Source organism: Plecotus auritus (assembly GCF_963455305.1).
Source record: "Plecotus auritus genome assembly, chromosome: X".
NCBI classification, from domain to species: Eukaryota; Metazoa; Chordata; class Mammalia; order Chiroptera; family Vespertilionidae; genus Plecotus; species Plecotus auritus.
In genome coordinates this window covers 77,844,057-77,856,962 of record NC_137784.1, presented here as the reverse complement: position 1 = coordinate 77,856,962, position 12,906 = coordinate 77,844,057, and the positions used below count along the sequence as shown (strand labels likewise).

Here is a 12,906-nt window from a genome sequence, read left to right as displayed (position 1 = left end):
GCGTCTTTCTTGGGGAAGAATGCTGCTACTTTGTAAATGAATCAGGAATTGTCAAAGATCACATTAAATCCCTCCAGGACAGGATTGACCAAAGATGACGTAACCAGCTAGAAGGGGGGTATGCCATCTTTGGCTCACTTACTCCATGGCTCCTCCCACTATTAGGCCCACTGGTATTTATTCTTTTAATTTTGCTCTTTGGCCCCTGTCTCATGCGCTGTTTCACTAGGTTTTTGCAAAACAAAATGCAGGTGTTTACCAACCAGAAGGTGGGAGAGATCTATCTGGCCTTGAATTCAGAACCTAGAGACACCTATGTCACCAGAATCCTTGAGACCCCGGATAGACACCCCTGACAATGCCCCCTCTCAGCAGGAAGTAGCTACGGAAGAAGGACCTTCACCCCCTGACCTTGCCCGGACTCTCAATTTTTTTTTTAATATTACCAAAAGCCTGGAATGATAGATCCTCCCTTCCCCCAACTGGTGGACGGAGTATGACGTAACCTGCACCTGTGGCCTGGACATTCCTGAGCACCTAACCAGGCACCTTACATGGACTATACATTGAACCACCAATCAGCACCTGCCAAATACCCTAAGCCCTTGATTCCTAAGTACCTAAGTGCCTAATCATGTGCCTTATATGAAGCCACCAATCAGCGCATGCCGAATACCCTAAGCCCCATCCCTTCCCATTCCTCCCCTCAAAAGGCGTGTTCCCCTCTGCACGTGTTGCTGTTCTCCGCTTGCGAGACAGCCCAGCAGGGTCCTTCTCCTCTAATAAAGCCTGTAGTCCTGGTTTTTCGGCCTCTCTCTCATTCTTTCAGTATATACATTCACAAGATATAACATTTATAACATAAAAGTTTAACCTTTATACAAGAAGAAAATCAATCAGAATTTATTTAACTTTCATAGGTCACATGGTATAATTTTAATACTTCAAATTTTTGGCTACAGTTTACATGGACAAGTTTAAGAAGAGGTGATAATTGATGAGGTTATATGATAACTGATTATAAAGAATCATTCTGCAAATTAGTTTGAATGAATTTAAGATTTATAAAATACTTAAAATATTGATTGTTTTTATTTGTCTTGCCTAGATACCATCTTTTCTAATATCAGAAAAAAGAACCCACTCAACTTAGTTTAAATGATGGAAGAAAGTAGAAATTAAAAGTTTTTAATGGATTGCCGAAACCGGTTTGGCTCAGTGGATAGAGCGTTGGCCTGCAGACTGAAGGGTCCCAGGTTCGATTCCGGTCAAGGGCATGTACCTTGGTTGCGGGCACATCCCCAGTGGGAGGTGTGCAGGAGGCAGCTAATCGATGTTTCTCTCTCATCGATGTTTCTAGCTCTCTATCCCTCTCCCTTCCTCTCTGTAAAATATCAATAAAATATATTTTTTTAAAAAAGTTTTTAATGGATCTATTTCATTATGTCTAGATTTTCATTACAACTTACTGAAAGAAAGCCACAAAAATTAGCATGAACATAGCTAAATCACATTTTAGTGAACAGAAGACTGAAATGAAAATGGAAAAATAACTAAACAGGTGACAATTCATTTTGCTTGGGTTTCAAAATTTTTAATAACAAGTTATCATTATTCGTCAAAGGAAAAAAAATCCAGAAAAGGGGAAACTAATCAACAGTTAAAGGAGAATTCATTGCAAATACTAAAGATTTCCATTGCTGTAAAAGTATACATCTCTTAAACTCTGTATGAAAGCTAATTGATGGGGTGGAGGGACATCTAATACTTTCAACAATAAAGGTCAATTTAAAAAAAAAGAAAGCTAAGTGATAATACATGTTAATAGTCATAAAAAAACCGTCCACTGATGCTCTGCCTTTGGTGAAGGGGCATCTAGGCAGACAAATGTATAATTGTGTCTGGGTAGAAATATCCTCTAGCTCTTGAATACAAGTATTTTATTTCAGCAACAAGCCAATCACCACAGCAGATACACCAGGCTCTCTTTGATGGCACTAACATCTAGCTAAGTCAGCTTGCTCTGATTTCCCAAGCATTAAATAAACAACTTTCTGATGATAATTTTGTTTCTGATATAGACTTATCTCAAGAAGAGAATGTTCTGAGCAGCAAACACTAACACTCTGGTCTACATGGTAATTGTTTTTTTTATAATAACATATATTATCATTCTGTTTTTTATTTTAAAAAATAAATTCCACCCTATTTGTAACATGTTATATCCCCTGTAAACTTTGCAATGCTCAATAAACAGAAAGCATTATACCTAAACAAAGTTGCTTTTATTACACCTGCACTTTCATTTTTAAAAATGTAAATGGTCAACAAGGCCAGAGAGTTATACTTAGCCCACTATCAATGGTGGATTGAATTACAAGTGCATGAACTTGTTGCGTATAGTTACCCTTCTAATAAAGCTTCTTTCCCTCCCCCTTCCTCCCCCCTATGCCATCCCTATCTCCAAATACAGCATTGCCCAGCCCTTAAAATAAGGCCTGAGACCCAAAAGAAAGAATCAAGTGTGTAAGTATACTGTTTTGAAAGTAAATATCCACTATTATGCTTAGCACCACCCCCTAAAGACAGGGCATACCAGGGGCCAATATCCTAGTTCTGTACCCCTGGATGGCAGCAAGGTAGTTCTGGTGTAAAGGCAAGGAAAAGCCACAGTTTAAACAGAGAAACCAAAGGAAACCTTCACCCTAGGATGTGATCTAAAATGAGCATAAAGAGATAGCAACAAATCAACAAACAACAAGTGCTGGATAGAACGTGGAGTAAAGGGGACCCTAGTACACTGCTGGTGGGAACGTAGACTGGTGCAGCCACTGTGGAAAATATTATGGAGTTTTATAAAAAAGAAAAAAATGGTACTGTCATTTGACCTAGTGATCCCACCTCTAGGAATATATCCCAAGAATCCCAAAACACCAATCAGAAAAAATATATGCACCCTTATGTTCATAACAGTGCTATTTACAATAGCTAAGATCTGGAAACAGCCCAAGTGCCCATCAGTAGATGAGTGGATAAAACAAAACAAAACTGTGGTACATTTACACAATGGAATGCTATGCAGCTATAAAAAAGAAGGTTCTCTTACCTTTTGAGATAGCATGGAGTGACCTGGAGTGTATTATGCTGAGCAAAATAAGCCAGTCAGAGAAAGACAAGTACCACATGATCTCACTCATATGTGGAATCCAATGAACAAAATAAACTGATGAACAAAATAGATCCAGGAACAAGCATGGAACAAAATAGATCCAGGAACAGACTGACAAATCTCAGAGGGAAGGTGGGGGTGGGATAGGGGGTGGGAAGAAATTAACCAAAGAGCTTATATGCATACTAGGGCCAAGTGCATGAATTCGTGCACCTTGAAATGAACTGTGGGCCACGAAGCTGCAGAAGGCACAGGGGCAGGTCTCGGCCCATCCTCCGTGACCCCACCTGGCCCCTCCTGCAGTGGCCCCAGTACCCTGTCTGCTGGCAGCCCTGCTTCCGCCACCGCCACTCCCATGCACTGACAACGCAGGCCCTGCTCACACCCACTAATGGCACAGAGCAATTGGGGCTGGCGCCAGCAGCAGATGCGAGCAGCAGCTACTGCCCTGATCGCCCCTCAAGAGCAGGGGGAGGTGGAGAAGCCCTCAGGGGTGACCAGGGCCAGCAGCTGCTGCTCACACCCGCTGATGGTGCCAAGTGATTGAGACCGACGCCAGACACCAGCAGCAGGTGTGGGCAGCAGCTCTGGTGCCAGTTGTGGGTGGGAGCGGGGCCAATACTGGCAGTGGGTGCAAGCGGCGGCTCCGGTGCTGGCAGCAGGTGCAAGTGCAGCACACAGGAACAAAGAATTTTCAGTAACCACCAGAGGCTCGCCCTGATAACAGTGACTGGTGCCCGGCCTTGGTTTGGCACCCCTGCTCACCTGCTCCACCATCCTGCCACAGCCAATGCCCGCCATGTTCCTCACACGCCCCCTGGTGGTCAGCGCACATCATAGCGACCGATTGTTCGGTTGTTCAGTTGTTCTGGTTGTTCCGCCATTCGGTCTATTTGCATATTAGCTTTTTATTATATAGGATATCCATAAACCCTGGACAAAGAAAACAGTGTGGAGGGAGAAACCAAGTAGGCAGCATAGGTAAACACCTAAACTGTTGCCTCGCACAACAATATCAAAACTACAACTAAAAGACAAAATGGACACCATCCAGAACCACAGGAAAGCTGGCTGAGTGGAAATTCTACAACTAGAAGGAAAGAGGAAAGCACATTGAGACTCAGAGGAGCTGCAAAAGGCTGAGGTACAGAGATGCGCGCGTGCACGTGCGGAGAGGACAGGCGGCTGAGTGCATGGGTGGCTGAGGGTGTGGCTGGCTTTCTAAAGCGGGAGGGAGATGGAAGCTCCTGACTGCGCTAAACTCCAGTCCCGGGCAAGACCCTGGGAACCCAGACTTATTCGGGGGGAATCTGGACTGTCAGGAAAAGAGAAAGCACACTGAGACTCAGGGGAGCTGCGGAAGGCAGAGGTCTGGAGGCACGCGCACGCAGAGAGGACTGACTGCTGAGTGCATGGGCAGCTGAGTGCGCAGCAGGCTTTCTAAAGCGGGAGGGAGACAGAAGCTCCCAACTATGCTGAACTCCAGTTCCGGGCGAGTTTCTGGGAATCCAGACTCATTCAGGGAGAAACTGGACTGTCTGGCAGCAGATGAAACTGGAGGGCCACTTTCTCTCAGAGGTGCTTGCAGCGATTACTGAGGGACACTGAGACCCAGGGGCCTCATGGGGCAGGGCTGACGGGAAGCCAAGGCTGCCTGCTCCACTCTGAGACTCCAACCCATCCAAGCTGAGCACAGAGGCTTTTGCAATTTTGCAAGTCTTGTCTCATAAGGCTGTCTCCAGCACAGAAGTTCTCCCATCATAGACACAGCTGATCCTCACAGCCAATTGGCCTGGAGGTCAATTCCTCCCAGTGATACTAACAATAATCAAGACTTAACTACAACAAGGCTGTGCACACAGTCCACAAAGGGGTGCACCAAAAGTGTCCACCTCAGGTAACTGGGGGAGGCTGAGCCACTCGGCCCTATAGGACACCTACCACACAAAGCTACTCTACCAACTCAGGGAAGCAGCGAAAATGCAGAGACAATGAAACAGATCACAAACAAAAGAAATGGAGGGAAACAAACGACTGGATATAGAATTCAAAACCAAGGTTATAAGGCTTTTTAAGAATATCCTAGAAAAGGCCAATAAATATAATGAGACCCTTGAAGATATGAAAAAGAACCAACTAGAAATTAAACATACACTGACTGAAATAAAAAAATATTATACAGAGACCCAACAACAGACTAGAGGAACACAAGAATCAAGTCAAAGATTTGAAATACAAAGGAGCAAAAAACACTCAACTGGAAAAGCAAAAAGAAAAAAGAATCCAAAACTTTGAAGATAGTGTAAGGAGCCTCTGGGACAACTTCAAGTGTACCAACATCAGAATTATGGGGGTGCCAGAAGAAGAGAGAGAGCAAGATACTGAAAACCTATTTGAAGAAATAATGACTGAAAACTTCCCCCACCTGGTTAAAGAAATAGACTTACAAGTCCAGGAAGCGCACAGAACCCCAAACAAAAGGAATCCAAAAAGGACCACACCAAGACACATCATAATTAAAATGCCAAGAGCAAAAGACAAAGAGAGAATATTAAAAGCAGCAAGAGAAAAACAGTTAATTACCTACAAGGGAGCACCCATATGATTGTCAGCTGATTTCTCAACAGAAACTATGCAGGCCAGATGGGAGTGGCAAGAAATTTTCAAAGTGATGAATAGCAAGAACCTACAACCAAGATCACTCTACCCAGCAAAGCTATCATTCAGAATTGAAGGTCAGATAAAGAGCTTCACAGATAAGAAAAAGCTAAAGGAGTTCATCACCACCAAACCAGTATTATATGAAATGCTAAAAGGTATTCTTAAAGAAGAGGAAGAAGAAAAAAGTAAAGATAAAAATTATGAACAACAAATACATATCTATCAACAAGTGAACCTAAAAATCAAGTGAATTAAAAACCTGAGGAACAGAATAATCTGGTGAATATAATAGAATCAGGGGCATAGAAAGGGAGTGGACTGACAATTCTCGGGGGGAAAGGGGTGTGAGGGGTGCGGGAAGAGACTGGACAAAAATCGTACACCTATGGATGAGGACAGTGGTGGGGAGGTAAGGGCAGAGGGTGGGGTGGGAACCGGGTGGAGGGGAGCTATGGGGGGAAAAAAGAGGAACAATTGTAATAATCTGAACAATAAAGATTTATTAAATTTAAAAAAAAGGAAACTAGTTTCCTGAGCTAAGCAATAATATATTTGGGGCACCAATTTGTAAAGAACTAAATACTCCATCTTTGTAAAGTCAACCTTGAACACATTTGACTGAAATAGACCCACTTAAATTTATACAACTATTACATGAGAACAAAACCCAAATAGAAATATATCCTTTGAGTTTCTAATCTCCTCAGTTTCCTAGGAGTTGCCACCCTCGTTAAAGAGAGAACACTACCTCCTCCCTGTTGCCATAAGCTGCCACAATCATGGCCACAATCCTAGAACTATGCCATTCACAAAATGATTGAGTGGCAATCTCCCATGTGAAAACATCAGGACATGATCATTTGGCTTGGCTGGCCTTGTGGCCTGCCTAAATCAGGCAGTCACATATGTGTTTCACACAGCAGTTCCCAAAGTCTGAGTAATGTTGTTCTAAATAATACCAGGTATGAGACATCAAGTACATGCAGGGCACATAGGGCTGTACCACGTTAAGACTAATTCCTTCTCAGTCTCTGTTCAAAAAGGGTTCTAAAACTCTTGTCATTCAGTTACACCCAAAGTCATCATATCACCACAGCAAACACCATTATCATTCTGTGTTAAGTGTCCCCTGGTGCATGACCTAGTGTCATGGGAATTAAATGCTCACTCTAAAAGACAGAAACACAAAGAGACTACTGCCAATTATCCAAGAAGGAGGAAATAAAGAGAAGGAAGAAGAATGGGAAGAAAGGAGACAAAAGACCTGCAAGAGCAGATGGATGCTAGTCAGGCCTGTGCCCCTGCCTCATGGTGGCTTTTTGTTACTTAAAGTTAACTTCATTATCACCCAGGGCAAGAAAGTCATTCAGTACCCCAAGTTCAGCATAGTTTAATCTAAATATTTCTTAAATCTTCAAGCTACATATTTGGGTAAGGGAGCAAGTTTGTTCTCATTGTTTCTGTTTTCTCAAGTAACTCCAATGAATATTATTTAGGAGAAAAATAGAAAAACCTTAAATCAGGCTCTGAAAATTTATCTACAGTGTTGTCTAATTTTATGTATAGAGTATATTGGTATATGGATAGCAAAAGTTTCTGGAAGTATATATACTCAGTTTCAATTCTGTGCTTCTCTCCCCAGCTGCCACAGTTCTTTACATCGTTCTTTGTGCAATCCTCCACTCTTATACTCTGCACCTTCTCTCTGGGGATCCACTCCCATGTCTTCAATTATCATTCATCCTCTGGTGGTTTCTAAATCTTTATTTGCAGCCTTGTCTTCTTATCTGAGAGCTTGATCAATACTTTAAAATGATAATGGGTGTCTCCATATGGGTGTAGCACAGGTACCTCAAACTCAGTTTTAAATGGATTAGCCTTCCCCTCCCAAATCTTTTTCTCCTACCTAATAATAGAGCAAGAAAAGTGTTACTTTGTTTTTCCCTCACCCTACACTTAAAGCCGGTGTCCAATGGGTCTCCACATGTGCATGATTTGGTAGGGTCACCATGCCCAAAAACTTTAAGCCAACCAATCACTAGGTTTTTGTCTAATCCATAAAACATTAGAGTAAGTATATGGAAGCCTGGGGCTAAAACCAGATCATAACTAAACAAAAGATTTTACTCTTTCCTGGTCTCATATATAAGGCAGGATAACATCACCAGACTAAGAATATATTATGAAAGCTGGTAAGATCATGTCTGAGGAAACACTTTGAGTCCTTAAAAATAAGAACTATTCCTTTGATAAATTATTCTAACAGTTGCCTTGCAGGAATGATAGAACTCTACACAGTAGTCACTTAATAAATGTTAACCTTTATTGTTGTTATTATTTTTTAAATGACACTGACATCTGGCAGAATGCCCCCAGCAAAACAAAGGTCAACCAAAACAAAACAAAACAAGACTATTAACCCTGCATTCTAGGAAATTAAAAGTGCTTGCTTTTCTTAATTAACTGCTATGTGCCAGTACATTCTAGGTATTTTGCATGTATTACTTCATTTAATCCTCCTGATGAGCCTCTTCTTCACCACTCAGCTATCATTTCAGAGAGGAAACTTCAACCTATCTCACGTTTAATCTAATTTTTTCACTCAGTACATGCTCCAATCACCTGCTTCATTCCCAACACTTTCCTTTTTCAAAAATTTCCAAAAAAATCAATATTCATTTTAGATAAGTAAGAGCACATTGATGATTAAAAAGTAAAAAGGTAGTGCTCGCTTCGGCAGCACATATACTAAAAAGTAAAAAGGTAAAAGATCACTGTCCTTCCACCAAAAGATAACCTCTGTTAATATTTGGATGTCTATAATTCAGAGTTTTAGTGCCTACTTAAACATGTTTTATTATTCTCAAAAAAATGAAATCATACTATGAATACCACTATCTAACCTGCCTTTCTCACTTAACAATGCATGATGAATATCTTTTCCTGGCAATATGGATTTAAATCAACATATTTATCATATACCATATGAACATTCCTTAATTTATTTAACCAATCCAATGTTCTAGACACTTGTTTCCAATATTTATATTTTAGACAGTGCTAGGATGCATAGCCTTGTTCATGTAGCCTTTGGTCAATTTCTCAATTATTTTCTTAGGACAAAGGTCTTACATATTTTGAGGCTTATATGTGTTATCAAATGACCTTCCACAAATCTTGTGCCAGTGTAAATTCATTCCTACCACCAGGGTTTGAAAGTGTCCGTTTTGCCACACCTTCATAGTTATTGCACAGTAGGTGAGAGAGGGACTTCTATATGAATTCCAATTATTATTTCTAGTAAAAAATATTTAGTGGCTTTTTGTATTCAGTGGAATAATGTTCAAACGACTTTCCACAAACTGGCTTCACCTAGTTTTCCAAATTTATTTACTTCCATTCCTTACATGCTCTAATCTAAGCAGACTAGTTTCTCACTGTCATAGGGACAACATTACTACCTCCATGCCTATCTCACATCAGTGCCCTCTCACTCCCATATCATTCAGGACTCTTTTTAAATGGTCACTTCCTCCATAAATCTGTAGTTGACTACTGTACCCCACAGTAGCCTTTGCTTCCTGTGTACTCTGAGAATGAATATTTGACAATGAGTCAAGATAGTCTCAGTTATTTTGTTTGTATGTTTCTAATCTGTCCCAAAGATTGTAAATAAAAGGGCAAGGATGCTTTCTTTCTTTCTTCTTTCTTTTTTTTTCTTTCCAGCATTAACACACAACTTTATTGATGATACACAAATGAAGTTAATGCAAATGACAGGAGGGAACTTAACTAGGATGAATTGGTTCACTGTCATTTATACAGAAGAAATAGTAAAAATATTTCAGTCTAGGCAGTGAGATAAAGAGCAACAAACATGTTTTCAGAACATGTAGTGACATTCATTCACCCAGCTTAGACCTAAAGATCAACTCGGATAAATATCAGCTTTGATGATACAATATGATATTCAAAATTGGTAGCTGAAAGAATTCCTTTACCATATAAACAAGGTGGAGAAAAGGAATAGTTTACAATGTGTGTTGCTTCTAAACTACAAAATCAAGAAGTTATTCCTGGCTGTTTGGAAACATATGCTCAGCCAGTTTGGCCATGAATTTTCCAACTTTTACTTTCACCAAAAAATCATGGTGACTTTCTATCCCCAGAATCTTATCAGCACACACTTGAAATTCTTTTAAAAAGAAAAAAAGTGAACCTTGGCTGAACTGACTCTGAGTAGGTTCATTTTCTTCCCATTTACAATTGTCATTTATGTTCTCAAATACGACCAGAAGTTTCAGAATAATCTCTTTGTTCTCCTTCTTATTAAAGAGAGAACCCAGTGAAGATGGTACTTGGGCCCTGAGAAGTTCTCTAGTCATGGCCGGATTTTCAGCCAAATTCAAAAGGAGTTTCAAAACCTGAAATTTGGTTTCTTCATTTCCTGCTGAAAATAAACGAAAAAAGTCTGAAATTGAGTTAGCAAGCATGTGCTGATACTCATTAGTAACAGTCATATTTGTAAGCAATCTTAGTCCAGCCAGCTGCACAGATGAGTTCAAGCGAGAAGTGATTGTGTCATCACACACTTGATTCATGTATATCTTAAGCCTGCGCTGATTTTCAGCATTCACACTCAGGTTATTCAGGACAATTAAAGCCTTTTCCTTAACAATGGGATCCCGAGTATTGAGAATCTTTGCAACAATTGGGAGACCACCCAGATCACGAATAATATCTCTGTTAAATGCATAAGCAGCATTGTTACCTAGAGCAATTAAAGCTGCTTCAAGAATATAAGGCTTTTCAGACATCTCAACCAAGCAAAGAACTTTTTGCAGCTCTTGAGGGGACAAAATAGTATCATCTGAGTTGGGGGAAGCCCGTTTCTGAACAGCCCTTCGAGCCCGGGTAGCCCTGGCCCTTGCTCTGGCCCTAGCTCTGGTCCCGGCCTCAGTCCCAATCCGGGCCCAAGGTGGGTACCATACTATTCCCTTGCTTTCACTGTTATCATCATCATCATCATCAGACCAGTCATTGTACCTGGCCCCAGGACAATCCCCAACATCATCCACATCCCCAGGCCCACCCTCAGCCATTTCCTCTTTGTTCTGTTTTCTTCCCCTGGCCAGTCGATAAATGCAATAGCAGGCGCCAGCCCCAATCACCAGTCCCGCAGTCACCCAGCCTACTTTCCTGGCGTAGCCCATGCAATCGTCCCTGACAATAGCAGGGACCAAGGAACAGAGTAGTCACGCAGGCTTGGGGAGAACTATGGGCCTGGGTGCCGGTCTGTGGAGGGTATTTTTCTTCAGCCACTTCAGGGCTGCAGTAGCTGATACTGGAAGTGAACCTAGAGGTGGAGGAAGAAAATGGGGTTTGAGTTTCTCTTCTTTTTGTGCTGCCCCATGCATGGACTTGCACAGAGGGACAGGAGAGTAGTAAATGAGTACTTGGTAGGAAATGTAGATTGTTAATAAACTCTCTCTATCCCCCTCATTTTACCCTCAACCTACCCTCCTGAGGCCAAACTCTCCCCAGCCTAGATAAAGGCAATGAAGCCCATAGTCTCTACTAGGGCCTCAGTCACCCCAACCTAGGGTGTCCCCAGAGAATGGCACCTTACACTCACCTCCTCCAGACAGGCAGTTTGCTCCTTCTTCCCTCCCCTGGAGTGTGCCACACCCAACAATCCTTGCAATCTGCAGAGAGACCAGAACCAGTGAGAACTGAGGGCTTGATTAACTATTCATTCCTTGCTTTCCTGATTTACTTCCAGGTTGTCAGATGTAAAAAAAAAAAAAAAAAAAAACTCTCTGTGTCATCCAAAATATGTACATGCCTGCCCCTTCCTTAGCCTGAAATGGGAGGGATGTTAGGGAAATAAGGTAGGATTGGGTGAGCCTGTCCAACATGGCTGATTTCCAGCCCCTCCCCCATTCCAGTCAGCCCCCACACCCACACCGACCTCTACAGATCCAAGGAAACTTCCTCCCTTGCTTCAAGTGGTGCCACCTGCTACAGCAGACCTACAGGATGACAGACCGAAAACATGGAGACTAACTACTGTTGAGAGAGGAGGATTATGAACAAACTATCTGATAGGTTTTTTCTTCTATCATTCTCTCCCACCCTATCTACCCCGCCCCCCCACACACACAGCACACAACGCATGCCATTTTGCCACAGCCCCAAGAGTGCTACAAACATACTGAGACTTAGACCTAACCTAGATTATTGCCATCTTCGGTTTCTCCCCCGCACCCACCCCCCCCCGACCCCACCGCCACTCTTAGGGTCCCCAGATGGCCTTACCCTCAAATCGATCTTCACTAATCAGGGTTAATTTCCTTCCTCTTCACTTGTCTGGCGTAGTGCCGCAAACTACGGAAAGACTGGCAACCTGGGAGAGGCTCGGGTCCACTAAACAGCCAGGACAACAGAGCTACAGTCAGAAAGAAAACAGCAGCTACCGAGTGCTTGGTGGACGGACCAGTCCCCAAAACATGAAATTCCTTCCTAATTCGGAGACCTAGTTGTCAAAGGTTTCCCACCCCTATCACCCCTCTCCGGGTTCTGCTGACACATCACGTTGCACCCCCACCTCACTCCCCATGCCCAACCTTTCCAGGTCGGAACTGTCCTAGGAGACTGGGGGCCAATGCCACGGCCACAGCTCCCTTTCCGGATTATGGTCTCGGCTTCCAGCAGATTCCCACCTTCTGATCTCTGGGCTGCTCCCCAAACTCCTCCCTGGGCACCATTTCGCAGCATCGAAATCAGCTGCAGGCGGGACAGATATCCTGGAAAGCCAGTGGCGAGTGGGAAAGACGACAGAGGCGCCTCAGGACCCGCGACGGTCTCCGCCCTACGCTCTGGACCGCCCCCACTTTATGGACTCTCCCAGACACTGACCTGCTGTGATCCGGGACAATTTCCTTCTCCTCCTCCTTCTTCCCTCTGCCACAGGCCCGCTCTCACTCAGAGCAGTGGGGAGCTGGTACTCAGACGGAACAACGACCAGAACAAGAAGGACTTCTGCACACGTCAGCTCTTGGTCACGTGAGAGCTAC

At 42.8% G+C, this 12,906-nt stretch overlaps 1 protein-coding gene across 7 annotated transcripts; it reads right to left on the bottom strand.

The window, feature by feature from the left end:
* Window positions 1–8,131: 8,131 nt before the first annotated feature.
* Window positions 8,132–12,906, bottom strand: ARMCX3 (armadillo repeat containing X-linked 3). 7 transcript variants are annotated; one of them, XM_080653347.1, is made up of 5 exons: window positions 12,749–12,906; window positions 12,149–12,278; window positions 11,802–11,862; window positions 11,466–11,535; window positions 8,132–11,186 (listed from the first exon to the last, which is right to left on the bottom strand). In XM_080653347.1, exon 5 carries the CDS (start codon window positions 11,041–11,043, stop codon window positions 9,901–9,903), a length of 1,143 nt encoding a protein of 380 aa, XP_080509473.1. In that variant the 5' UTR covers window positions 11,044–11,186; window positions 11,466–11,535; window positions 11,802–11,862; window positions 12,149–12,278; window positions 12,749–12,906; the 3' UTR covers window positions 8,132–9,900. The 7 variants fall into 7 exon arrangements, with proteins under 7 accessions (XP_080509473.1, XP_080509474.1, XP_080509475.1 ...); XM_080653348.1 differs by having other exon boundaries at window positions 12,149–12,256; window positions 12,749–12,887; XM_080653349.1 differs by having other exon boundaries at window positions 12,149–12,256; window positions 12,553–12,839.